At 43.9% G+C, this 26,919-nt stretch overlaps 1 protein-coding gene and 1 non-coding gene across 5 annotated transcripts in view; one reads left to right on the top strand and one right to left on the bottom strand.

Annotated features, from left to right (window-relative positions):
* Positions 1–103: 103 nt before the first annotated feature.
* Positions 104–26,919, top strand: part of si:zfos-2326c3.2 (mitogen-activated protein kinase kinase kinase kinase 4) — a 349,204-nt gene continuing 322,388 nt past the window's right edge. For 2 of the 4 annotated variants that reach the window (XM_063061138.1, XM_063061137.1), the window contains exons 1-2: positions 106–546; positions 3,639–3,704. In XM_063061138.1, coding sequence (XP_062917208.1) covers positions 490–546; positions 3,639–3,704 — 123 coding nt within the window. In that variant the 5' untranslated portion in view covers positions 106–489. Of the gene's footprint in view, positions 547–3,638; positions 3,705–26,919 lie in introns of all 4 variants that reach the window. The other 2 variants (XM_063061134.1, XM_063061135.1) reach the window with 2 other exon arrangements.
* Positions 10,875–10,948, bottom strand: trnat-agu (transfer RNA threonine (anticodon AGU)). Its single transcript has one exon. It is a non-coding gene; the product is annotated as a tRNA-Thr (tRNA).

Below are 26,919 nucleotides of genomic sequence, written 5' to 3'. Positions count from 1 at the left end.
AAGCACCGGGGAAATGTGGTCCGAGTCCAGACCTGTATACTGTACTTTACCAGCTCTCTTGCGAGTAGCTCGTTGAGTTTGCAACTGGGAAGGGACTGGGAGTTCGCCAGCCGAGAGAGCAGCTCCGCAGAGATACTCTACGTCAGTTCCTTGCCTTTCTTCGGGAAATGTCACTAAGTTTTGGGTGTTCTTTCTGTTCCTGTAATAAGATTTCTTTGCCGGCCCTCTGGTTCATTTCCTCTGGCTGTGTTTTCCGGGTTCTGCCTCTCTGTGGATGTCGATGCTTCCTGTGTTTGTCAGTTAGACTGGGGCAGAGAGAGAGAGAGAGAGAGAGAGAGAGAGAGAGAGAGAGAGAGATTCACCATGAACTGACAGCGCCGAGGTGACCCTCTAACTACTCGCCCAAGTGTGGGGCGGGGGTAAGGGGGGGGGGGTGTTGAGGATTTGAACAACTTTTCACTCGACTCGAAGGTTCAAAGTGGCCCAAAGATGGCTCGAGACTTTCCAGCCAAGAGCCTCGATAACATTGATCTGTCCTGCTTGCGGGTAAGTTGCGTTTAACGCGTGTGCGCTGTGGAGATTTGGGCTGCAGATTTCTGAAACTCTGAGGTGAATTAACACAAGTCTTTTTTTCTGGTGAATGTCAATGCTATTTGATCACGCTCAGGCCAGGGTAATGAGATCTGTAGAGATGCAACCTCTCAAACCCAGTGCGTAGGATCAGACCGGCGTTTAAAAATTAGTCTTTCATCTATTGGTGGAGAGCTTTCTGGGCAGAGAGTGCTCCGTCACTCCTCTCCGTTATGAGGTTGCTTGCTACTTACAGTCGACGTTTCGGGCCGAAACCTTTCATCAGAGGTTCATAAATGTTGTCTGACTTGCTGTGTTCCTCCAGCAATTTTTGTGTGTTAGTCTGGATTTCCAGCATCTGCGGGATCTCTTGTGTTTCTGATTTCCTACTTACAGTTATTGATTGAGCGTCTTGTTGCTTCAGCAAATTGCCACGCTTTTGCGCTTCTGCCTAAGATTAAAACCATTTGAGGGACGGGACCAGCGTTCATTCTCTGGCAACTGATGTCAGCGACGTCACTTTAATCCCGTTCCACGTGTAAAACCATGAGGGAGTAGATGGGGTTTTCCCCCAGGATTGGGAATCATGAACCAGAGGTTCTAAATGAGAGGGAAAACAACGGGCTCCCTGAGAAAAGTGTCTGAGGCGATTACAATAATCATATTTAAAAGACATCTTGAATATGAATAGAAAAGATTCAGCATTTGGGGAAAACATGGGCAAATTACACTAGTTCAGATTGGCATGCTGGTCTGCTTAGAAGAGTTGGGTCAAATAATCTTTTCTGTAACAATTCCTATGAGTCCTTCAAGTTGAGCCAATCACACAAGTGCCTCTTGAATCCTGTGTCAGACAGAGTGAAGATAGTTGAGTTTCTTTCTTGAAGGATATCAATGTTTTCTTAGCAGGCCATTGAGCCAATCAAGTCCAGACCAGCGGTCATATCAGTCCCATTCTCCACATATTTTCCCTGAAACACCAAGTTCTCCGTCCTAGATTAGAGGGCATGTCTAATGAGGAAAGGTTGAGTGAAGTGAGGCAGGATAGGAGGTACACCCACAACATGCTGGAGGAATTCAGCAGTCAGGCAGCATCTATTGAGGCCTCTGTTGTTCAAAGTCAACCATGGATGTCACTTCTTAGCTGTCTATGTGATACGCAAGCTGGGGCAGTACAATATGGAGAGCAAGATGTTACCCATGTCGCAGCCTCCTCCTCGCCACACAGCTGATGAATCCAAAGGAACGGCAAAGACCAATACAGTTTGGCAACAGTGGCATCGCAGGAGTTGCCAATCAGTGTTGAACACAACATAAAACTCCAGCTCTGGATTTTTCATCGGCGTTTACTCCCGAAGCCTTCGCCATGAGAGGGTATAGCCAAAAGAGAGCAGAGGTTTGAGATAAGAGTTTTGCTTCCCCTAGATGAGCTGCCAGCCACAGATGACTAGCCCCATATGCCTGAAGTGATGGGTTTAAGTCATCAGTAATGCAACTTTGCCCCTTCTCCTGTCTAGTGATTGTTCTTCTGGGCTTAGCAACTAAGCCACACATGAAGGCCAGGACATAGACTTGGTCAGCAGAGGCTATTTGAGATACACAACATTGGGAGCTTTTCCCCTCTACCCCCTCCCCAATTTCCTTATAACAGTATCTATGGAAACAAATAAACAGTTGATATTTTGGGCTGTGAAGCTTCATCAGAACTGGAAAGGAAGCAAGGAAAGGAAAAGAATAAGAAAATGGGGGGTTGAAAGGAGAAAAGGCTGGAAGGCAATTGGTGAAGCCAGGTGGGTTGGAGAGGGGGCATGAGGTAAGAAGCTAGGAGGTGATAGGTGGAAAAAGTAAAGGACTGAAGAAGAAGGAATCTGATAGGAGTGGAGAAGGGACCATGGGAGAAAGGGAAGGAGGAAAGGCACAAAGGGAAGGCAATAGGCCAGTGAGGAAGGAAGGGGGGAGGGGTTCAAAGTGGGGAATAGAAGAAGAGGGAGGGTGAGGAGAATAATTTACCAGAAGCTGAAGAAATCGATATTCATGCTAGCAGGTTGGAGACATAACATAAGCTGAAAGTAGCATCATTGTGGCGGTAGAGGAGGCCATGGTCCAATACGTTGGAATGGAAATGGGGATTGGAATTAAAATGGTTAGCCACTGGGAAATCTTGCTTTTTGCGGATGGAGCGAAAGTGATCAACAAAGCAGTCCCAACTATATGTTGGGTCTTATCAATGTGGAGGAGGCCGCATTGGGCGCCCCAGAAATAGTTCCTGGTGTGGTCAATCATTTTAATTCCAATTCTTCAGAACTGTGGCTCGAGCCCTGTAAAAAGCACATCGGCACCGCGACTTCCTTGGAGTACTGATATTTGGCAGGTATTGGTGAACCTTACCAATTTTTACAGATGTACTAGAGAAAGCATTCTGGCTGGATACATTGGTATGGCAACTGCTCTGCCCAAGAAATAGCAGAAAATTGTGAATATAGCCCTGTCTATCACACAAACCAGCCTCCGCTCAATACTTCCCACTACCCTGGGGACGCAGCCAACTTTATCAAGGACCTCTCCCACCCCTTTCATTCTTTCTTCTCCACCCCCCCCCCCACCATCGCCTAGTGATAGAAGAGCTTGAGAATGCATACCACCAAGCTCAAGGACAACAATTAGAAGATACTCAGACTGACAATCTTCCTTGTTTTGGCCCCGTGCAGCAGGACTACGCTTCCTCTGTAAATGTAACACAATATTCTGCATTCTGTTTTCGTCTTACCAACTCAATGCACATAGGATCGGAGTGATTAGTCTGGATGACACATAAAAGCTTTTTACAGTAGACGTATTGGGCCAAAGGCCCTGAGTTTCTGCTGTATTGCTCCATGACTCTGTGACAATAATAAACCGATTATCTGAACCACCACTCCACAGTACCCTCTTTTTAATTTATTGCCGTATGGGGAAGCAGATGTGTGTGTATGGATTTTATAATCAATTTGATTTGGAATTATGCATCTCTTCAAAGGTTGGTGAATGAACAGTTCCATTATTTATTAAGCGTGGTTTTCTTCCCTCAGGATCCTGCAGGGATATTTGAGCTGGTTGAAGTGGTCGGCAATGGGACCTATGGCCAAGTCTACAAGGTTAGAATCGTTTTAATTCACAGAAACTCTGCTGAGTGAAATTGTTTGAGTTTGATCAATGTAATGTGGCAGATTCTCATATAATGTGTCCATTCATAAATTATCTGTTTTACCCATTTATACATTTTGTCCTTGTATGGTTCAGTCTGGAGGGTTTCTTGTGTGAAGCAGGATATGTTGTTTCAATCCCTGCCACCTCAACTACCACAAGGATATTTGAGATTGGGCATATTTTTGTAGGTTGTCACGCACAGTAGTGGTTAGCATAGCGCTTTGAAAAGCACCAGCAATCAAGATTCAGAAACTGAATCAGGATTAATATCACCATCATATGTCATGAAATTGGTTGTTTCGTGACAACAGTACATTGCCATACATAGTAATAGTAATAAATTACGTAAAAAGTACTTGTATAAAAACTAAATTAAGTAAGTAGTACAAATAAAAAGAGAGGGACTAATACTGAGGAGGTGTTCTTGGGTACATCGTCCATTCAAATAAATAGATGTGTTTAATGAGAAAAGCAAACATTATTTACATGACTTCCATGAGTTACTTGGAATTGTATCTCAAGTATCAGAGTGTGGTGGTAGCAGCAGGAACTCTCACAAGATGTAAACGAGCCCAGGCTTGTGTCCTTGGTCCCTACCCTACTCCCTGAACACTCATTAATGCACAGCTGGATTCTACTCTAATTCCATCTATAAGTTTGCAGATAATGCCACCGTATTCCAGTTCCTTTTCCAAGGTATGAAAGTCGATACCAAGTGCTGATAAAAGGGATTATTACAGATGCATGCAGATTACATGCAGAAAATGCTGGAGGACTTCAAAGTCGGGCAGCCTCTATGGAGGGAAATAAACAGTCGATGCCTTGGGCGAGGTCTTTTCTCAAGACTGGAAAAGAAGCCCGAATAAGAAGGTGGAGGGAAGGGAAGGAGTAACGGCTGCCAGGTGAAAAATGAGACCAAGTGAGGGAAAGGTGAGTGAGTGGGAGAAGGGGGACTGTGAATCAGGAAGGTGATAAATAGAAGAAGTAAAGGGCAGAAGAAGAAAGCATCTGATAAGAGAGGCCCATGAAAGAAAAGGAAGCAGGAGGGGAAAAGAAATAATAGGCAGGTGAGAAGAGTGCAAGGTTAACCAGCATAGGGAGTGGGGAAAAAAAGAGAGAAGGAAGAGGAGGGAGATATTACTGAAAGTTAGAGAAATCAATGCTTATGCCAATGGATTGGAGGCTACCCAGATGGAATATGAGGTGTTGCTTCTACAACCTGAGTTTGGCCTCATTGTGGCAGTAATAGAGACCATGGACCATGGGCATGTCAGAATGGAAAGGGGAAATCAAACTGAAATGGGTGGCCCCTGGGAGATTCTATCAGAAAGAGCCAGAGATCAACAAAGTGGTCCCTCAATCTGATGGTGCAGATGGGTACTTGGAAGTTGGCATGGACAAGTTGGGCCACAGGGTGTGTTTCTGCACTGTGAAACTCTGTCTCTATAAGAAGAAAATTTGTTTCCCAGTTGTGCATTGTTGAAAAGTTGGAAACCCAGATCCAGTCAGACTGAGATCATTTCTCTGGGTGGACACAGTTATTCATCACAATTATCCTTCACTCCTAAATTATTTCATTTGCCATTACATCGCAGGTCATTGGATGCCTTCTGTGCAGGAGTTCTGGGTGGATAAGGAAATGACATCAGTCTTGAGGGGCATTACCACTGGAAGGGTGTAGAACTGATGGGTGGGGTTTGAACACATCAAAATATGTTTGAAATCCTTGTAATGGGAGGAGGAGAATGGGGCTTCCGTTGTCTCTGGCTGTGCAGTTGCCCTTGACCATTTTGTTGACCTGGGGTCAATTGTACAGAGGAGCCTGGATCCCAGGTTGCCACAGAGCTCTGTGAAGCAAATATTATATGGTGATTGTTAGGGCACTGAGGAGTGCAGTAGATATAGATCCATAGATATCGGAATATAGATCCATAATTTCTTGTAGGTGGCATCATGGGTAGATAGGGTCATAAAGAGAGCTTTTGGTGCATTGGCCTTCTGAAATCAAAGTATTGAGTACAAGAGTTGGGATGATATGCTGAAGTTGTTTAAGATGTTGGTGAAGCCTAATTTGGAGTTCAGCAGATTCCAGTTAGTTGGGAAACACTGGAACAAGAACATTTTGCCCCAATTAGCTGAAGTTTCATGGAGGTAGTTAAAAAGACAAACTGAGTAACAAATTGTGTGCTGTATTTACATAAAATACAAACAACTTAGAACATTATTAATAGTACTACTGTACTATAAAACTGTGTATTAGTTCCCAATGCAACACACACAAAATGCTAGAGAAACTCAGCAGGTCAGGCAGCATCCATGAAAAAGGGTAACAGTCGATGCTTCGGACCTTCTGCTGAATTCCTCCTGCATTTTGTGTGTGTTTGCTTTGGATTTCCAGCTGTGCAGATTTTCTCATGTTTGGATTAGTTCCCAACAGTTATTGACGGAAGAATTCATCCAGTGTACACACTGAACAAAATCGGCATAGACACCTAATGAAGATAATGGACTGCCTTCATACAATGCAATGGTTGCATCCTCCAACTCTTCAGTTTTGTTGTAATATTCAAGATGATTGTTGATACCTTCAATTCCTTCATAGTTCCTAACTTGTTGAAATAGTGAAATAATTTCATTTACACTCCTGGCTGTTTGTGGCATCTCCAAGCCTGAATGCTTGAAACCGCAGTGAGCAAGACAGTTCTGAATTGTCTTACTGCTTACTTCTCATCAACTACCAGTGACAAAAATCACTGTGGTTTTGTTTTGAACACAAGCACACATAACTGACGTTATTTATAATCTATTTGCTCTACGTATTGTGTAATAACTAATAGCCACAAAAGTGCGTGTGACTGACGCTAGGTAGGACCTGTTTGGCAACGGTCTCCTGTCCCAATTAAGCGGCATAGTATCCCAAATAATAGTTGGGCATGGACTAGATGGGCCGAAGGCCTGCTTCTATGCTGTAATGCTTTATGACTCTGTCTGCAAGCTGATCGACATTTTGTCTCAATGTGTACTGCTATTCCCTCATGTGCCACATATGACACCTATGTGCAGTTCAGCAAATCACGGAAACCAGGCTCTGCTCCGCGGAATCTGCCTCAGTAAAACAGCCAGCATGATCAAGCACCACTCCCTCACTGGACATTCTCGCTTCTCTGCTCTTCCACTGGAGCCTGAAAGCACATACCACCAGGCTCGAGGACAGCTTCAACCCTGTTGGAATACAGTTGAATAGTTCCCTCGTAGGGTTCTTGATCTCACAATCTACCTCATGGTGCTCTTGCACCTTAATGTTTACCTGTGCATGTTATTCCACATCCCGTTATCGTTTTGCTGTGCTCTACCTCAATATGCTGTGTAATGATTTGATCTGTATGAACAGCTTTTTTTTGTTGTGCCTGTTACACTGCTGGTGTTTAGGACAGCAACAAAGGTCCTCCATTTCAGGGCTTCCTTCATTGTGTCAGTAGCTTCCTCTCAGTTTTCACTACTGTCAGTCATGCAAGTCCTGGGCGGAGACTCAGGAATACCATCGCACTCAGACGTAGAAGGATCCTTCATTGCTGTTTCCGTCATAATTTTGTTTTACCAGTCAGGGTCGTTAGCCCTGAGCTGAGCCCTTGAACATGGAGGGCCAGTGGACAATTGTTATTCTGTACTCTACTCTTTGACCTATTTGGCATGGGTGACCCTTCCAAGAGACAATGCAGAAAGCCATGACACCAGCCAACATAGTTCTCTGGGACATTGAGCTATGCAGGACTCCAAACCACAATGAGGTTGTGGTCCACTTGGAGGAGTATAAACAGTATGCAAGACAAACTAAGTGGATTCAAAGATTCAAAGATCATTTATTATCAAAGAATGTATAAATTATACACCTTGAAATTTGTTCTGCTTACAGATTCACCTATATAAATGCTCCCTTCTCTGTGGAGCGCTCAAAGTGCTGATTAGATTCATTTTCAAAGTATGTATGTATATGTTACCATATACAGCATTAAGATACGTTTTCTTGCAGCCATTCACCTAAAAAAAATAGAATTTATATTAAACAACTATTTATAGAAACAAAGACTGACAAACAACCAATGTGCAAAAGAAGACAAACTGTGCAATAAAAATAACACTGAGAATATGAGCTGTAAAGAGTCCGTGAAAGTGAGTCAGTAGGATGTGGAATCAGTTCAAAGTAGAGGTGAATGAAGTTATTCAGGCTGGTCCTGGAGCCTGATGGTTGCAGGTTAATTCCTGTTCCTGAACCGAGTGGGATAGACCTACGACTTCCGTACCTTCTGCCTGATGGCGGTAGTGAGAAGAGAGCGTAGCCTGGATCGTGGCATTTTAATGATGGATGTTGCTTTCCTGTTGCAGTGCTCCATGTAAATGTATTCAATGGTGGAGGTTTTTGCCTGTGGTGGACGGGACTGTAGCCAGCCCTTTCCCTTTACCAGTTGTATTGCTCTGCCTAAGTTGAGAGCTACTGTATGTTATGACAGCGAAGAAGTAGTTCACTGATCACATGTATAGAGGATGTTATGAGAGATGCTTCATAAACGCAGGTCCTTATTTTATTAAGTTGCTTTATCACTTTATTCTCCAGGAAATCTCTCAAATATTTCGATACAGTACTTCATTTCTATGGATTGGTAATACTGGAATTGTTTTTTTTATTGCAGAAGCAAGTTAGTTATGCTCCACATTTCTCACCCTGCATTTGTTCAGTCATCCTTACCCCATCCTTGTAGATTGCCCTTTCAGGTTTATGTTACCATAAGATACAGTATAGGAGCAGAAGTAGGCCTTTTGGCCCATTGAGTATTATCCGCCATTCAATCATGGGCTGATCCAATTCTTCTAGTCATCCCCACTCCCCTGCCTTCTCCCCATACTCTTTGATGCCCTGGCTAATCAAGAACCTATTTATCTCTGCCTTAAATACACCCAATGACTTGGCCTCCACAGCCTCTTGTGGCAACAAATTCTACAGATTTACCACCCTCTGACTAAAGCAATTTCTCCGCATCTCTGTTCTAAATGGACGTCCTTCAATTCTGAAATCGTGCCCTCTTGTCCCAGACTCCCCTATCATGGGAAATAACTTTGCCATATCTAATCTGTTCAAGCATTTTAACATTTGGAATGTTGCTGTGAACCCCCCCCCCCCCCGCCACCATTCTCTTGAATGCTAGGGAATACAGCCCAAGATGACATGAACATGCTCCAACCTGATGACATGAATATCAGTTTTCTCCTTCTGGTTTTAAAAAAACAAATTTCCCTCCCATTCCTCTCTTCTTCTATTACCCACTCTGGCATCTTAACTCTTCTCACCTGCCTATTGCCTATCCCCTACCCTTTCCCTTTCTCTATGGTCCACTCTCCTCTCCTATCAGAGTCCTTCCTCTCTAGTCCTTTCTCTTTTCCACCCACCTGGCTTCACCCATCACCTTCTGGCTATCCTCCTTCCCCTCCCCCCACCTTTTAATTCTGGTGTCTTCCCCTTTCCATTTCAATCCTGAAGAAACGTTGACTGTTTATTCATTTCCATGGTTGCCGCTTAACCTGCTGGGTTTCTCCAATATTTTGTCTGTTTCTTAATCCCAGGTGGTTTATTTGCTCAACATCTCCCTCTTGTGGGCAGGTATGCTGATGGTACCTGTGAGGGGCTCATGAGTTTCTCGCACTATTGCATATGCGCTAATGAGCACGCTGGTTACGTAATGTGCTTTTTCAACACTAGCTGCTCAGTTTTATGCTGCCAGAGTAACAATACAAAATGCTGGAGGAGCTCAGCAGATCAAGCAGCTTCTATGAGAAGGTTTTGGGCCAAGTCCCTTCATCGAGACTGGAAAGGACGGAGGAAGAAGCTAGAATAAAAAGTTCTGTGCTGCTAGCTACAGAGAAAAGGGCAAGCAAAGGATATGATCATAGCTTAACAACTAGTTACCTTTAGATAGTAGAGTTAATATTGTAAAATGCCTCAAGAAACTGAAACATTTTCCTTCTTTCTTTCTGTCTTTATTGAGATACATTGTGGAATAGGACTTTCTGGTCCTTCGAGCCACATCGCCCAGCAGTCACCCGATTTAACCCTAGTCACGAGACAATTTACAATGACCAATTAACCTGCTAACTGGTACGTTTTTGGACTGTGGGGAGGAAACCCACAAGGTCATGGGGAGAACGTACAAACTCCTTACAGTGAGAATTGAACCCCAGGCGCTTGTACTGTACAGCATTGTGCTAACCACTATGATACGGTGCCAAAACATAATCAGACTTGAATGAAAGTTAACAGTGAATAGGAGGGGACATTAGAACTTGTAGGCTTTAATTGTCCCCTCACATTTCATTGTCTGACTGCGCTGACCTCTCTCTGCGTTCTGTTACTGCTTTTCCCTTTTACTACCTCAATGTGATGAAATGATCTGTGCAAGGAGGACGTGCAAAAGAAGATGTTCTTCTGTACTTCAGTGCAGGTAATAATGAACTGATTCACCATTAACATGAAAGTAGAAGCAGGTTTAAAACAACACCCTTATGTAGGACTGAGAGCTGTGGAGTGATCCAAATAAGAAATTCTATTCTATAGTGTAACATCAGCACTGCTATTATGGTGAAAATATTCTGTCATAAGTAAAATGGAGTGTTGTCTGTAAAGAGTTTGTACATTCTCCCCGTGACTGCATGGGTTTCCTCCGGGTGCTACGGTTTCCTCCCACAGTCCAAAGACAAAACGGTTAGTAGGTTATTTGGTCCTTGTAAATTGTTCCATGATTAGGCTAGGGTTAAATTGGTAGATTGCTGGGGGGGGGGGGCGCAGCTCAAAGGATTGCAAGAGTTGATGATTCCATGCTTTATCTCAATAATAATAATAATAGGCACCTGTTAGTCTCGTGAGACCATGGATTTGCGCCTTGGAAAGTTTCCAGGGCGCAGGCCTGGGCAAGGTTGTATGGAAGACCAGCAGTTGCCCATGCTGCAAGTCTCCCCTCTCCACGTCACCAATGTTGTCCAAGGGAAGGGCATTAGGACCCATACAGCTTGGCACTGGTGTCGTCGCAGAGCAATGTGTGGTTAAGTGCCTTGCTCAAGGACACAACATGCTGCCTCAGCTGAGGCTTGAACTCACGACCTTCAGATCACTAGACTGATGCCTTAACCACTTGGCCATGCGCCAGCACATAAGTAAATAAATAAACAAACAATTGCTCTGTCTTCACAGTCTACTAATTTTCCTGCCACTTCCTTGGTACGTATTCCATACATTTTCCTGGAGTCACTAGGGAGACAAAAGAACACAGATGATGGAAATCTGGAGCAAAATGCAAAAGTGCTGGAGGAATTCAGCAGGTCAGGCAGCATTGTTAGAGGGAAATGAATAGACAATGTTTCAGATCGAAACCTTTTATCAGTTTGTTGGCATGGAGCACATGTTTGGGTGTACTAAGGTGCCTTCACAATGCAAACAAAAGGCCATAAGATATTAGTGTTGTTCCAACCACTGTGCTACCGTGGGGCGGCACTAAAGCATAGTGGTTAGCACAATGCTTTATAGTACCAGTGACCCAGGTTCAATTCTCACCGCTGTCTGTAAGGAGGTTATATGTTCTCCTTGCGATGGTGTGGTTTTCCTCCCACAGTTCAAAGACATACTAGTTAGTAGGTTAATTGGTGGTTGTAAATTGTTCTGTGATTAGGCTGCTGAAAGGGCTGGAAGGGCCTATTCTACACTGCACCTCAATAAAATTAACAAGAGCTGGATTAGTCCATTCGGCCTTCAAGTCTGCTCCACCATTTGATCATGGCTGATTTATTCCTCCTCTCAACCTCATTCTGCTACCTTCCCCTATAACATTTGCCACCCCTACTATTTAGGTACCTATCAACCTCTGCTTCAAATATATGCTGTCAAATATAAGTTAAAAATGTAAGTTAATTCACCTGCCTCTGAATTTCCCCTCAAACCAAATGCTACCTGATCCATTATGCCTGACGATAAGCATTCCATCCTTAAATGTAGATCATGCTCCCAGCCCTTCCAAAATTCTCCTCCACCCAGGAACTAACTGAAACTCCAGCCACACAGCTTGGGAAGCCAAGAGGCAGCACTTCGACAGGGTTCGTTAAGCTGCTTCCTCACAGATCCAGTAATCCTGATCTCTGATGTTGTCTATATGGACGTTGTGCATTCTTCCATGTGGTGCTCCAGTTTTCTCCCACTTTCCAAAGGTGAGCACGTTATTATGTTAGTCGATGGCTGTAAGCTTCCCTTAATGTGTATGGGGTAGGGAGACAAAGGAGAAACATGGGAAAGAACAAAATGAAATCAGTGTACATGGATGTTTGATGGCTGGTGAAGACTCGAAAGGTCAAAGGGCCTGGAGCTCTAGGTAATTCAGATTTCATTACTAACTTTAAATATACAAAGGGGCTTAATTTTAAGGTGATTGGAGGAAAGTATGGGGGGGTGGGAAATGTGAGAGGTAAGTTTTCTTCTTGCTCAGAGAGTGGTAGGTGAGTTGAATGCACTACCAGGATGGTGGTAGAGGCAGATACATTAGGGACATTTAAGAGATTCTTAGATAGGCACATGGATGACAGAAAAATGAAGGGGAAGGGTTAGCTTGATCATAGAATAGGTTTGATCGGCACTTATTTCCATTCCAAACTTTGTGGAGGCTCTGTCAAGATGGCTGACCATGTTGGCCAGTTCATCCTTTTTTCCTGCAAGTCCATCAATGTTGTCAGCAAATCTTAGGTTTGGAAATAAGTGCTGACAAAACCAAGCTCATGGCAAATGCCAACGGTGCCATCACAACAGACATCTTAGTCCATGGTCAGAAACTTGAGACAGTGCAGCAGTTCAAATACCTGGGGGCAATCATCAGTAATGAAGGATCGAGACCAGAAGTCCTGGCAAGAACCGCACAGACAATGACTGCACTATCCAAACTCAAGACAATATGGAGGGACAGCAACATCACCATGAAGTAGAAGATCAGACTCCTGCGTGCATTGGTACTCTCCATCTTCCTGTGAGACACGGACCCTCACAGCAGAGCTACAGAGGAAGATACAGGCATTGGAAATGAGATGCAATCAAACATCTTGGGCATCTCATACTTGGACCACATCACAAACGAGCAGGTCCGCAAGACCATCCAGCACCACATTGGCCCCCGTGAAGACCTTCTCACAGCAGTGAAGAAAAGAAAGCTGAGATGGTACGGCCACGTAACAAGATCTAGAGGCCTTGCAAAGATCCTTCTACAAGGAACTGTCGAGGGGAAAAGAAGGAGAGGTAGATGAGGAAAAGATGGCCGGACAACATTAAAGAATGGGCAGGGAAAACATTTGCAGTGACCCAAGCTCTGGCACACAACCACGACAGGTGGAACAGACTGGTGCGAAGCTTGTCATGACGGCACCCCGATGACTCCACCAGGAGTAAGAGTGCAAGGCAAGGCAAGAATAGGTTATAAGGACGGCACAACATTGTGGGCCGAAGGGTCTGTACTGTGCTCTAGTATTCTATGTTCGATGCTTATTTCTCCTCCCCATTGCTTTACAGTTGATTATGCAACAACCTTGTATTTTCTCCCCAGTCCTAATTTTAAACCAGATGCAGTGGTTGGAATACAATTCAATTACACTTTGCTCGATTGTTTACACAGATTGCTGTTTCCTTTTCCATTCGACCGATTGTTGTGTCCCGGGGTCTTTGCTCTCCTTCCTGAGTTTGCCTCGAGTAAAGTTTAGTGCTGTTACTCTGTTCAGTTTGAATTTCCATCACAAGCTGTCAGCCAAACCTGCGATTCATATCTGCAAGTGATCTTATGAAATATTTGTGAGCTCATGTAAGAGGGTGTCCTGAGCTAGAGTAAAACAATTCAAGCAAAGTGTTATCGGCATTGAGGAAAGGGAGAAAGAATTGTTTTCTTTTTGATAAAACTGAGAGGAAATGAAGGCACTATATGAACAAATAGTCTGCTGAAAGAACATAGTTGGGTCTTAATGCAGGGTTTCGACCCGTAACATCAACAATTCCTTTCCTCCCACAGATGCTGCTTGCCCTGCTGATTTCTTCTTGCAGATTATTTATTGCACCATATTTCAGTGTCTGCAGTCGCTTGTGTCTCCACTTAGAAACCATGTTGGAAGAGGAATTTTTTAATGGAGTTATGACTCGGGAGATGAGGATGAGTGGATACTAGCCCAGATCTAACCTCATGACAAAGCCTATACTTTGGTCGGGGTTGACCAAGTATGTTGCACCCTAGCTGTCTACGTTGCCAGTATGGAAGGCAGGACAGCACAAAATGGAGAGCAAGCTGTTGCCCATGCAGCAGGCTCCCTCTCTCTGCACAGCTGATGGATCCAAAGGAATGGTAGAGACCAATAGTTTGGTGCCAGCAGCATTGCAGGAGTTGAAGTCAGCATTCAACTCTACGTAGGACTGCCTTAGGGACTCCATCTCTGGATTTTTCCTCACAGTTTACTCCTGAAGCCTTCCCCATGAGAGGATCTAGCTCAATGGTAGCAGAAATTTGAGATCAGGGTTTTGCTTCTCCTAGATAAGCTGCCAGCCACAGCTGATGAGCTCCATCTGCCTGAATTCAAACTAATAATTAGAAACATAGAAACATAGAAAAACCTACAGCACAATACAGGCCCTTTGGCCCACAAAGTTGTGCCGAACATGTCCCTACCTTAGAAATTACTAGTCTTACCCATAGCCCGCTATTTTTCTAAGCTCCATGCACCTATCCAAAAGTCTCTTAAAAGATCCTATCGTATTCACCTCCACCACCGTTGCTGGAAGCCCATTCCACGCACTCACTACTCTCTGTGTTTATAAAAAAAAAACTTACCCCTGACATCTCCTCTGCATCTACTTCCAAGCACCTTAAACCTGTGTCCTCTTATGGCAACCATTTCAGCCCTGGGAAAAAGCCTCTGACTATCCACACGATCAATGCCTCTCATCATCTTATATACCTCTAACAGGTCACCTCTCATCCTCCGTCGCTCCAAGGAGAAAAGGCCGAGTTCACTCAACCTGTTTTCTTAAGGCATTCTCCCCAATCCAGGCAACATCCTTGTAAATCTCCTCTGCATGCTTTCTATAGTTTCCACATCCTTCCTGTAGTGAGGTGACCAGAACTGAGCACAGTACTCCAATTGGGGTCAGACCAGTGTCCTATATAGCTGCAACATTACCTCTCTGCTCCTAAATTCAATTCCACGATTGATGAACGCCAATACACTGTATGCCTTCTTAACCACAGAGTCACCCTGCACAGCTGCTTTGAGCGTCCTACGGACTCAGACCCCAAGATCCCTCTGATCCTCCACACTGCCAAGAGTCTTACCATTAATAATATATTCTGCCAGAATATAGTATTGTGGAAGAAGGTTCTTCCCAAATTTGACCAGTAATAATCCTTATTTGTAAATCAACAGAATAAGTATTCTTCAGTAAAAACAAGTTCATGCTGAAATAACAAAGCAATTATATGCTTCAGTAAAAAGATTTTTATATTAGCATATTTGTTCCACCTTTCTAAGTAAAGGAAAGAGTTATTTAAAGTTTTAAGTTTAGCATTGTCAATATCAACTGGTTTTTATTTTGTCAAATTCTGGTTGCTTCATTGTAGGAAGGATATTGAGGGTTGAGGGTGCAGAGAAGATTTACCAAGATGCTGCCTGGATTTGAGAGTGTGTCTTATGAGGAAAGATTGAGAGAGCTAAGGCTTTTCTCCTTGGAGTGAAGGAGGATGAGAGGTGATTTGACTGTGGTGTATAAGATGAAAGGAGGCATACTTAAAGTGAGCAGCCAGAAACTTTTCCCTAGAGGGTGGAAATGGTTAATACGAAGAGGGCCATAATTTTAAGGTGATTGGCAGAACATATAGGGGAGGATATCAGAAGTAGGTTATTTTGCACAGAGAGTGGTGGATGTGCAGAAACATGCTGCCAGCGGTGGTGATAAAGGCAGATATATTAGGGACATTTGAGGAGCTCTTAGATAGGCACATAGATAAAAGAAAAACGAAGGGATTTGTGAGAGAGATCCACGCGATTGATCTTGGAGTAAGTTAAAAGGTTGGCACAATGTTGTGGCTGAATGGCCTGTACTGTGGTCGATGTTCAGTGTTCATTTGTGTTTCTGCAGTGGGAGTGAATTCGTTAGATGCGACTAACTTGGACCTGAATAACTTGCAGGACGTGAGTGAGAATGAACAGAACCTCCAAGTTTTGGATCACATCTCCAGGAATCATTTGTCAGTTTGGCTCAAAGTGAGTCACCAATCCTAAACTGCCTGGGTGGGCGACTGGATTTTCCATGTTGCACACTGAGGTTTGGATGAACAATAACATGGCATTGTTTAATACTCTGTTCCAGAGGCAACTAATTCCAAAGGCCCTAGATCATTTCCCATTGGACTTGAGTTGAGACAGTGCCAGAGGCAATGATTAAAAGTGCTGAACAACGCAGCTTGCTGTAAATGGAGAACATAATGCAGTCATACATGATAGGAAAGAACGCGGTCACTTGGCTCCTCAAACCTGCTCCACCTCTCAAATGATTGGGATCACAGATTTACTTTGCTTCCCACCGTAATACGAAGAACTGTCACAAAGAAAAATCAATCTACTTTGGTATTAAAAACTTTCAAAGGTTCTTTTTGACTGTCCTTCAAAGTAATTTTTGTTTTCCGAGTGGAATGCACTGCCAAAGGTGGTGGTGTAGTTAGATACATTAGGCACATTCAAGAGAGTCTTAGATAGGCACATAGATGAAAGAAAAATGGAGGGTTTTGCAGGATGTAAGGGTTGATCTGATTTGGAGTAGGTTTAAAAAACTGGCATGACATCATGGGCTGAAGGTCCCGTATTGTGGTGTTCTCTCTGTAGAGAATACTTAAGACTCACAACCCTCTGTGAGAAAATCTTTCATCTCATTTCTGTCTTATCCTAAACAACCACACCTCATTCTAGATTCTCCCTCAACAGAAAATTTCTTGACCACATCCATCTACTCTGGACCTCATATGTTTCAATCAAATCTCCTCTCATTTATCTAAAATTCAGTAGCTGCAAGCCCAGTCCGTCCATCTCTTCTTCAATAAACACTAGATGAATTCCTTCATCGATAACTACGAGGAGCTGATACACAGTTTTATAGTAGTATTGATAATGTTCTAATTTGCTCTATATTTCATTTAAATATATAATTTGTTAATCAGTTAAACAGTAGTTTGTTTTTTTATACATACCTTTTTAACTATTTGCATGAAACTTTGGCTAATTGGCACAACTGCTTAAATTGACCCAAAATGTACTGGTCCCATTGTGTCCCAATTGACTGGAATGTATTGTATTTGTTTGGCAAACGTCTAAACTAGTTCTAAAGCTTTTACATCCTTTCTTAAGTAAGGAAAACAATACTCTGTACAACTTTCCTCGTGTGCTCTGACCAAAGCCAGTGTAAGTGATGTATAACCTCTTAAATTTGCATTCAATTCTTCATGCACTGATCAATAATATTCTATTAGTTTTGCTAATTATTTACCATATTTGTATCCTAGCCTTTTATGAAATGTGCAATGCGCCATTGAGATCATTTGCAAATCAGAATGCTGTAATCTGTCCTTGTTCAAATAATATTTTTTCTTGTCAAAATGAACCATTTCACATTTTCCCACATTCTGCCCCATTTACCAATCTTTGCCTACTCACTTAACCTATCCATAACCCTTTGTATCCTCTTTAAGCCTTCTTCAAAATTTGCTTTTGGTCTTTTTACGTCATTGCCAATTTAGCAGAAATCCCTTCTCCATTTTTAGAAACTTGAGAAATTTAAGGCACCAGTATTGACCGATGCTGTGCTTTGCTTGTAACAATTTATTGAGCAGAGTAAGATCTATTTCTGCACAAGCTCTTTCCAGTTAGCCAACCAAATTTCTGTCCACATCGCTATGAATTTTTCTCTCTGTTATCCAGACCCACATCATCCACATTCAAAACTGGTTTACTATTTTAGCACAACAGAGCATCAGCAGAAAGTTCCAAAACCAATCACCCATCCACTCCCAGTTGTCAGAGGAACTTGAATGCAAGAATGTGTTCATGCAACCAAATTCCAGGTGACTGCTCTGGTTCAAATTCTCTTAAAGTCTCCCATCAGCAATATAATTCACATTTGAAGACGGTGCCCAAAGAATGGGGGGGGGGGAGGGAGTTCCCTTCCTCCACTACTGATGCTGCCCTCACCCACGTCCCCATTTCCTGAATATCTGTGCTCACCCCATCTTCCCGCTACCTTAACAGTGATAGTTCCTCTTGTCCTTACCTACAGCGCCATGTGCCTCCACATCCAAAACATCATTCTTCGCAATCTCCGTTATCTTCACAGGGGTTCTACCACTGAACGTATCTTTACCTCCTCCCTCTCTCCGCTTTCCATAGTGGTTGTTCCCTATATGATTCCCTTGTCCATTCATCCCTCCCCGCTAATCTCCCTCCCAGCACCGATCTCTGCATGCAGCCTAGGTGCTACATTCACCTCCTCCTTCACCTCCATTCAGGGCCCCAAACAGTCTTTCCAATAGACAGCTGGGGTCATCTATCATGTCCGGTGCTCCTGACATAGCCACCTCTACATTGGTGAAACCAGTTGTAAATTGGGTCTCACTGGGGGACCACTTCGTTGAGCACCTCCACTCCATCGACCAAAAGCAGAAATTTCCAGTGGCCAAACATTTTAATTCCCATTCCTATTTCCATTCCGAAATATTGGTCCATGATCTCCTATTATGCCAAGATGAGGCCACTCCCAGGTTGGAGGAGAAAAGCCTTGTATCCTGTCTGTTTAGCCTCCAGCCTGATGGCATGAATATTGATCTCACCTTCCAGTTTAAAAAAAAATTTCCTTCCCCTTCCCTCTCCTTCTATTCTAGTCTCTCACCGCTTCTCACCTGCCTATCACCTCCCCGAGTTCCCTTCTACTTCCCTTTCTCCTATGGTCCTCTCTCATCAGATTCCTTTTTCTCCAGCCCTTTATTTTTCCAACCTGAGGAAATCTGCAGATGCTGGAAATTCAAGCAGCACACACAAAATGCTGGTGAATGCAGCAGGCCAGGCAGCATCTCTAGGAAGAGGTACAGTCGACGTTTTGGGTCGAGACATCGACGGTACCTCTTCCTAGAGATGCTGCCTGGCCTGCTGCGTTCACCAGCATTTTGTGTGTGTTGCTCATCTTTCCAACCCACCTGGTTTCACCTAACATCTTTTAGCTATCCTTCCACCCCGCTCAACCTTTTCATTCTGGCATCCTTCCCCATTCTTTCCAGTCCTGAAGTATGCTCTCTGCTCCAAACATCGACTGCTTATTCATTTCCGTAGATGCTGCCTGACCTGCTAAGTTCCTCCAGCATTTTGTGTGTGTTGCTTTGGATTTTCACCATCTGCAGATTTTCTTGTGTTTATAATCAGCATCTGCTTGGGTGTTTTGTAGTATTGTGATATTGCTCGGAGTGCACTTGTCATCTTGATCTCCAGACAAAAAAAAAACCTGTAGCTGTTAACTTTAACAAGAAATGAGAAAAGTCTCTTTTCTATAATCGTGAAGAAGCTTGTTCATATTAAGCATAGCACAATCCTCACACGTCCATAATTGCTGCATATTAGACTGATGTCTCTAATGGTTTCCACATGACATTATCAAGTCCTCTAGAAAACCCTCAGTAGCACACCTAGGGAATCTGTTGTGGTATTGCATTTTGAATATGGAGCACTACAGCCCAGCATATAAATTATATTTTAATTATACAGGGTGGTGTGTGACTTCAGGTTTCTATCCTCCTTGCCTGATGGTAGTAGCGAGAAGAGGGCATAAGCCAATGACACAGATGGTGGGGATTCTTGATGATAGATGTCACCTTCTTTAGGGAGTGCCTTCTGTTGATGATGTTAGTGCTGCAGAGGGTAGTGCCTCTGATGGATTGGAATGCAGCCATGACTCTCTGCAGTCTCTGCGGTCTGGACGAATGTTCGCAGGCAGCTGACCGTAGAGTGAATTTTGGCTGAAGTGCCAAAGAACCATAGAATTGTTATTGTGTAGAAAGCGGCCATTCTGCCCACTAGCATTTTGCCAGCTCCTCAGAGAGAAATCCCCTCCATCTCATTACCTCGCTCTTTCCCTACAGTACTGCAAATTATTTTCCCCCAAATGCTCTTCCAATCCATACTTGAAAGCCTCATGTAACTCTGTTCCCACCATACTTTGTTTAAAAATAAGTTTTTCATTACATCCTGTTTTTAATCTTCAGTCTAACCTCATGCCCCCTGATCCTTAAACTGTCTGGGAACATGAACAGCCTAACTCTCCTACCCTACCTTACATTCCACTGTTGCCTTTTTTGCTCTAAGGTTGTCCCCAGTTCTCCTGTCCTCTCTCACACAATAATCTCAAAAATAAAAAAGGGTCAGAGTTAGTGCATGAGGAAAGGTTTCCAGTATGAATTAGAATCTGCAGGAAAGGGGGTGTATGTGAACACTGTTCCTAAACTACACTTTAGTCATTTAGGCTGAGAGTTCCAGAGTTCATATTCCTTGAAGGTCTGCCTCTGCCAACAGTTCAAACGCCATCTATAAATTCACTGATGACAAAACTGTTCGAAGAATTTCAGTTGATGAAAATTACACATACAGGAGTGAGATAGACAGGTTGGTTGAATGCTGATGGATCAATAACTTGGCACTCAACATCAGTAAGACCAAGGAATTGATTGTAGACTCTTTGAAGGGGAAATCCATAGAATTCACACCAGTCCTTATCAAGGGATCGGCAGTTGATAGGATGATCCTGGATGTGGACATCTGAGGATTTAACTTGGTCCCAGCATATTATGCAATTATGATGAGGGCACACTAGTGGCCACATTTCATTGAAAGATTTGGTATGTCACCAAACGCTGTACAGATATGTGGTGGAGAGCGTTCTATTTGGTTGCATTACCATCTGGTAAAGTGATACCAATGCACAAGATCGAAAAAAGCTGCAGAGGGCTTGTAGAATCTGCCAGCTCCATCATGAGCATCAACCTCCCTATGCGATCGAGGACTTCTTCAAAAGGTGGTGCCTCAGGGAAGTGGCATCCATCATGAAGGACCCTCACCATTGTCTTCTCATTACTACTATCAGGGAGAAGGTACAAGACCTGAAAACACAGACTCAGTGTTTTAGGAATTGCTTCATCCCAGCTACCATCAGATTTATGAACAGTCCATGAACCCATGACCTCTATCTCATTATTCTTCTCTCTTTTTGTACTATTTATTTTATGTGCATGTACAGTATGTAACGTAGTGCATTCAGAGATGCTCTTCTGCACACCACTGTTGTAACACACGGTTATCTGAGTTATTATCACCTTCCTGCCAGCTTGAACCAGTCTGGCCATTCTCCTCTGAACTCTCTCATTAACAAGGTGATTTTGCCCACTGAACTACCAATCACTGATTTTTTTTTTTGTTTTTCACACCATTCGCTGTAAACTCAAGAGCAGGGGTTCCCAACCTGGGGTCCATAGATCTCTTGGTTAATGATAGGGGTCCATAGCATAAAAAAAAAGTTAGCAACACCTGCTCTAGAGACTGTTGTGTATAAAAATCCCAGAAGATTACCAGTTTCTGAGATACTCAAACTACCCTGTCTGGCACCAACAATTATTCCACTGCCAAAATCACTTAGACCACATTTCTTCCCTATTCTGATGTTTGGTCTGGACAACAAGTGAACCCATTGATCATGTCCGCATGCTTTTATGCATTGTGTTGCTGCCACATGATTGGCTGATTAGATATTTCCATTAATAAGCAGGTGTACCTAATAAAGAAGCTACTGTGTGTATATCAGTGATAACAAACCTGTTTCTGATTCTGATCTGAAGAACTGCCTGTTGGCTGCATTTTGATGAGCATTCCTTCCGATGGAAATATTAGTCTAAGTAATGTGTATTTATCTGGTATGCACCACAGACCTTTGTCATTATTGTAGTTCACTGCAAGAGCTCTGGAGTTGCACCTGTGTTTATGCAGTTGAGTAATATGTTAGCCAGAACCTCAGCTATTTTCTTAAATATTACAGGACACGGCTCAATAGTTTGAAATGTCTCGCAGATCCATATTGTTTGCATTAGTTGATGGCAATGATTTGTGTTGGCAAGCACCTTTCCCTCTGATGCAACCCTTTGGTTGATGCTCTTAAGCTAAGCCGTCATTGCTCCTTCAACATGTCTGGCGTGACTTTCTTTAAACTCAGATGAACAGGAAACAAGGGGTTAGCTGCTGGTCACCGTGGTGGCTGTAGAAACAAAAGGGTGAGAAGTTTAATTTGGCCACTAGATTAGGAAACAAGTCATGCATCAACCAGCTTTATTTGTGATGCTGATGTTAAAAAGTAGTGTGAGAAACACTGTATAATTGGTAATGTTATGATCATATGAGAGAGTGCAGGTCTGTTCTACTCAGTAGCTGTCATATCCAAGTTTTTAAAGAGATAAATGGTTGTACTTCAAAGTGGAGATAGTTCAGATAAAAAGATAATTCATCCAAACAATGGATAGAGACAGAATCTATAGCCTGAATGTGCTAATAGGCAGTTGATTAACGCAAGAACGAATATGTACTTACTTTGGCATACTTAAGCCCATCACCCCTACTGGGGCATGGGCCACCAACAGCAGCTCATCAGAGTCCTTCAGCCTGGGCCACTCTTTCATGTTGTCCCCAGGTATAGTCCATCTTCTAAGATCTTTTCTGGCCCAGGCATGAGATCTTCGGATCTTCAGCTCTGGTTTTATGGAATGGGATTGCTAACCCCATGCCCAACCCTCTTCCTTTCTGAGCTGGGCTTTGGACTGTCCATGGCACAGCTTGGTTCGGCTTGGTTTATGAAAAGTGCTCAGGTACAGTAGTAGTGCTGTTATTGGGTTCCTGGACAGGTAATCCAACGGACTGCACTAACAGTCCAAAGTCTTGAGCTCAAGTCTCAGCTAGGCAGCAAAGGAATCTGAGTGCCACTATGGAACTAAGATCCCATATCACCTGGTTCAGGAACAGCTACTTATCTGCAACCATGAGGTCCTTGAACCAACCTGCACAACTCTTACCCTACCTTAGTAACAGAACACTACAGAACACTTCCTGTATTACCAGGGACTTGTCTCTGTAGGTTAAGCTAATATTTTGCTTCGTATAGTGTTCTTTACTTCACTGTTGTGTATAATGGAGGTATTGTCTGAGTGGCCATTTTATTAGATACTTCCTGTACCTAATAAAGTGGCCACTGAGCGTGTTTAGTTATGATTCAGTTACAAGCAAGTTTGTCATTGCACTTGTACCTCACCTATCTTCTACATATGACAGAAAACTCGAACTTGACTTGAACTTAAATTTAAATAGCCATTTGAAACAAGAAGAATTGTCATGGCAGATATCATGTTGTCATAAAATAAAAACAGAAAATGTTGGAATTACTCAGCAAGTCAAGATTGGCCAAAAGAGAAACGAGTTGATATTTCAGGTCAAAAACCCTTCATAATAAAACACACCTGGGTTCCCAGATGCCCATTGATGTGGAGGGTGGTTGGCAGGGAGAAGTCCCACACTTACCTTGTCTGGCTTACATGTGACTCCCGACCACCTCAAGAGCTAGATTCTTCACACAGCCTCTCATAGAGCTCCTGCAAATCGATGTTGCAGCTACCTTTTCAAGCACAGTTAAGGATGGGCAAGAAATGTTGGCCTTCCCAGCAGAGACTAAAAACAGATACATTGAAGGCTTCATTATACAGCTGAGAATCAACCAATTAGAAAGATCAGGGTCGATTCTCAAGATTAGCATAACGTAGTAGGCCAGATGGCCTGTCTTATGCTGAACTGTTTTATATTCTATGAGATGGTCAAACTATGACACAAAGTGGAATGTAGTGATTATTGATTAATGAAACCAGGAATTCTGGTGTCTTAGACAAGCACTTACAGATGTACTCGCCATGGGTACTCTCATGGGCCCCAGCTATGCCTGCCTCTTCTTTGGCTACATAGAACAGTCCATGTTTGAAGCTTTCCCCGGTAATACTCCGCCACATTGATGGCTGCATTGGCGCTCATTAATGCACCCATGCTGAGTTGTCAATTTTTTCAACTTTGCCTCTAACTTCCACCCTGCTCTTAAGTTCACTTGCTCTATCTCTGACACCTGCCTCTCCTTTCTCAATCTCTGTCTCCATCTCTGGAGACAAACTGTCGACCAACATCTTTTATAAACCTACCAATTTTCCCCTTCTTTAAAAAACAGGGTTTCCTTCTCTCCACTATTTACGCCGCCCCCTTCTACAGGAATTGCTTCCTCTGCGATTCCATTACCCATTTGTCCCTCCCTCCTGGCCCCTACCCCTGGAAGTGATCTAAATGCTCCACCTGCCCATACCCCTCTTCCTTCACCTCCATTCTGGGCCCCAGTCTGTCCTACCGGGTAAGGCAACACTTCACCTGTGTATCTGCTGGGGTCTTCTATTGTGTCCGGTGCTCTTGATGTGGCCTCCTCTACATTGGTGAGACCTATTATAAATTGGGGTCTGCTTCATCGAGCACCTCTGTTCCATCCGCCACAAGCAAGACTTCCGGATGGGTGGAGGAGCAACACCTTATATTCTGTCTGGTTACCCTCCAACTTGTTGGCATGAATATTGATCTCTCCTTCTGGTAAATAAATTTCCTCAACCCCCCCCCCACCTCTATTCCCCACTCTCTAACCTTTTATCTTTTCTCACCTGCCTATTACTTCCCCCTGGGTCCCCTCCTCCTTCTCTTTCTCCTATGGTCCACTCTCTTCTCCTATCAGATTCCACCTTCTTCAGTCCATGACCTTTCCCACTAGGCTTCACCGATCACCTTCCAGCTAGCCTCCTTCCCCTACCCCACCATTTTACTCTGGCATCTTCCCCCTTCCTTCTCAGTCCTGAAAAAAGACCTCAGTCTGAAATGTCGACTGTCTATTCATTTCCATGGATGCTGCCTGACCTCTTGAGTTTCTCCAGCATTTTGTGTGTGTGCTTTCAATTTTCAGCGTAAGCAGATCTTCTCATGTTTTTGGTACTTAGATTGCTGACAGTTCTCTGATAGTGGAACCAATGCCCAAATGAAATAAAAGTCTTTAGTAACATACATCAAAGTTGCTGGTGAACGCAGCAGGCCAAGCAGCATCTATAGGAAGAGGCGCAGTCGACGTTTCAGGCCGAGACCCTTCGTCAGGACTAACTGAAGGAAGAGTGAGTAAGGGATTTGAAAGCTGGAGGGGGAGGGGGAGATGCAAAATGATAGGAGAAGACAGGAGGGGGAGGGATAGAGCCGAGAGCTGGACAGGTGATAGGCAGAAGGGGATACGAGAGGATCATGGGACAGGAGGTCTGGGAAGAAAGACAAGGGGGGGGGGACCCAGAGGATGGGCAAGAGGTATATTCAGAGGGACAGAGGGAGAAAAAGGAGAGTGAGAGAAAGAATGTGTGCATAAAAATGAGTAACAGCTGGGGTACGAGGGGGAGGTGAGGCCTAGCGGAAGTTAGAGAAGTCAATGTTCATGCCATCAGGTTGGAGGCTACCCAGACGGAATATAAGGTGTTGTTCCTCCAACCTGAGTGTGGCTTCATCTTTACAGTAGAGGAGGCCGTGGATAGACATGTCAGAATGGGAATGGGATGTGGAATTAAAATGTGTGGCCACTGGGAGATCCTGCTTTCTCTGGCGGACAGAGCGTAGATGTTCAGCAAAGCGGTCTCCCAGTCTGCGTCGGGTCTCACCAATATATAAAAGGCCACATCGGGAGCACCGGACGCAGTATATCACCCCAGTCGACTCACAGGTGAAGTGATGCCGCACCTGGAAGGACTGTTTGGGGCCCTGAATGGTGGTAAGGGAGGAAGTGTAAGGGCATGTGTAGCACTTGTTCCTCTTACACGGATAAGTGCCAGGAGGGAGATCAGTGGGGAGGGATGGGGGGGACGAATGGACAAGGGAGTTGTGTAGGGAGCGATCCCTGCGGAATGCAGAGAGAGGCGGGGAGGGAAAGATGTGCTTAGTGGTGGGATCCCGTTGGAGGTGGCGGAAGTTATGGAGAATAATATGTTGGACCCGGAGGCTGGTGGGGTGGTAGGTGAGGACCAGGGGAACCCTATTCCTAGTGGGGTGGTGGGAGGATGGAGTGAGAGCAGATGTACGTGAAATGGAGGAGATGCGTTTAAGAGCAGAGTTGATAGTGGAGGAAGGGAAGCCCCTTTCTTTAAAAAATGAAGACATCTCCCTCGTCCTAGAATGAAAAGCCTCATCCTGAGAGCAGATGCGGCGGAGACGGAGGAATTGCGAGAAGGGGATGGCGTTTTTGCAAGAGACAGGGTGAGAAGAGGAATAGTCCAGATAGCTGTGAGAGTCAGTAGGCTTATAGTAGATATCAGTGGATAAGCTGTCTCCAGAGACAGAGACAGAAAGATCTAGAAAGGGGAGGGAGGTGTCGGAAATAGACCAGGTAAACTTGAGGGCAGGGTGAAAGTTGGAGGCAAAGTTAATAAAGTCAACGAGTTCTGCATGCGTGCAGGAAGCAGCGCCAATGCAGTCGTCGATATAGCGAAGGAAAAGTGGGGGACAGATACCAGAATAGACACGGAACATAGATTGTTCCACAAACCCAACAAAAAGGCAGGCATAGCTAGGACCCATACGGGTGCCCATAGCTACACCTTTAGTTTGGAGGAAATGGGAGGAGCAAAAGGAGAAATTATTAAGAGTAAGGACTAATTCCGCTAGACGGAGCAGAGTGGTGGTAGAGGGGAACTGATTAGGTCTGGAATCCAAAAAGAAGCGTAGAGCTTTGAGACCTTCCTGATGGGGGATGGAAGTATATAAGGACTGGACATCCATGGTGAAAATAAAGCGGTGGAGGCCAGGGAACTTAAAATCATCGAAAAGTTTAAGAGCGTGAGAAGTGTCACGAACATAGGTCGGAAGGGATTGAACAAGGGGTGATAAAATAGTGTCGAGGTATGCAGAAACGAGTTCGGTGGGGCAGGAGCAAGCTGAGACAAT

This window comes from Mobula hypostoma, chromosome 10, assembly GCF_963921235.1.
Source record: "Mobula hypostoma chromosome 10, sMobHyp1.1, whole genome shotgun sequence".
NCBI classification, from domain to species: Eukaryota; Metazoa; Chordata; class Chondrichthyes; order Myliobatiformes; family Myliobatidae; genus Mobula; species Mobula hypostoma.
This window is presented reverse-complemented; position numbering and strand designations above follow the sequence as displayed.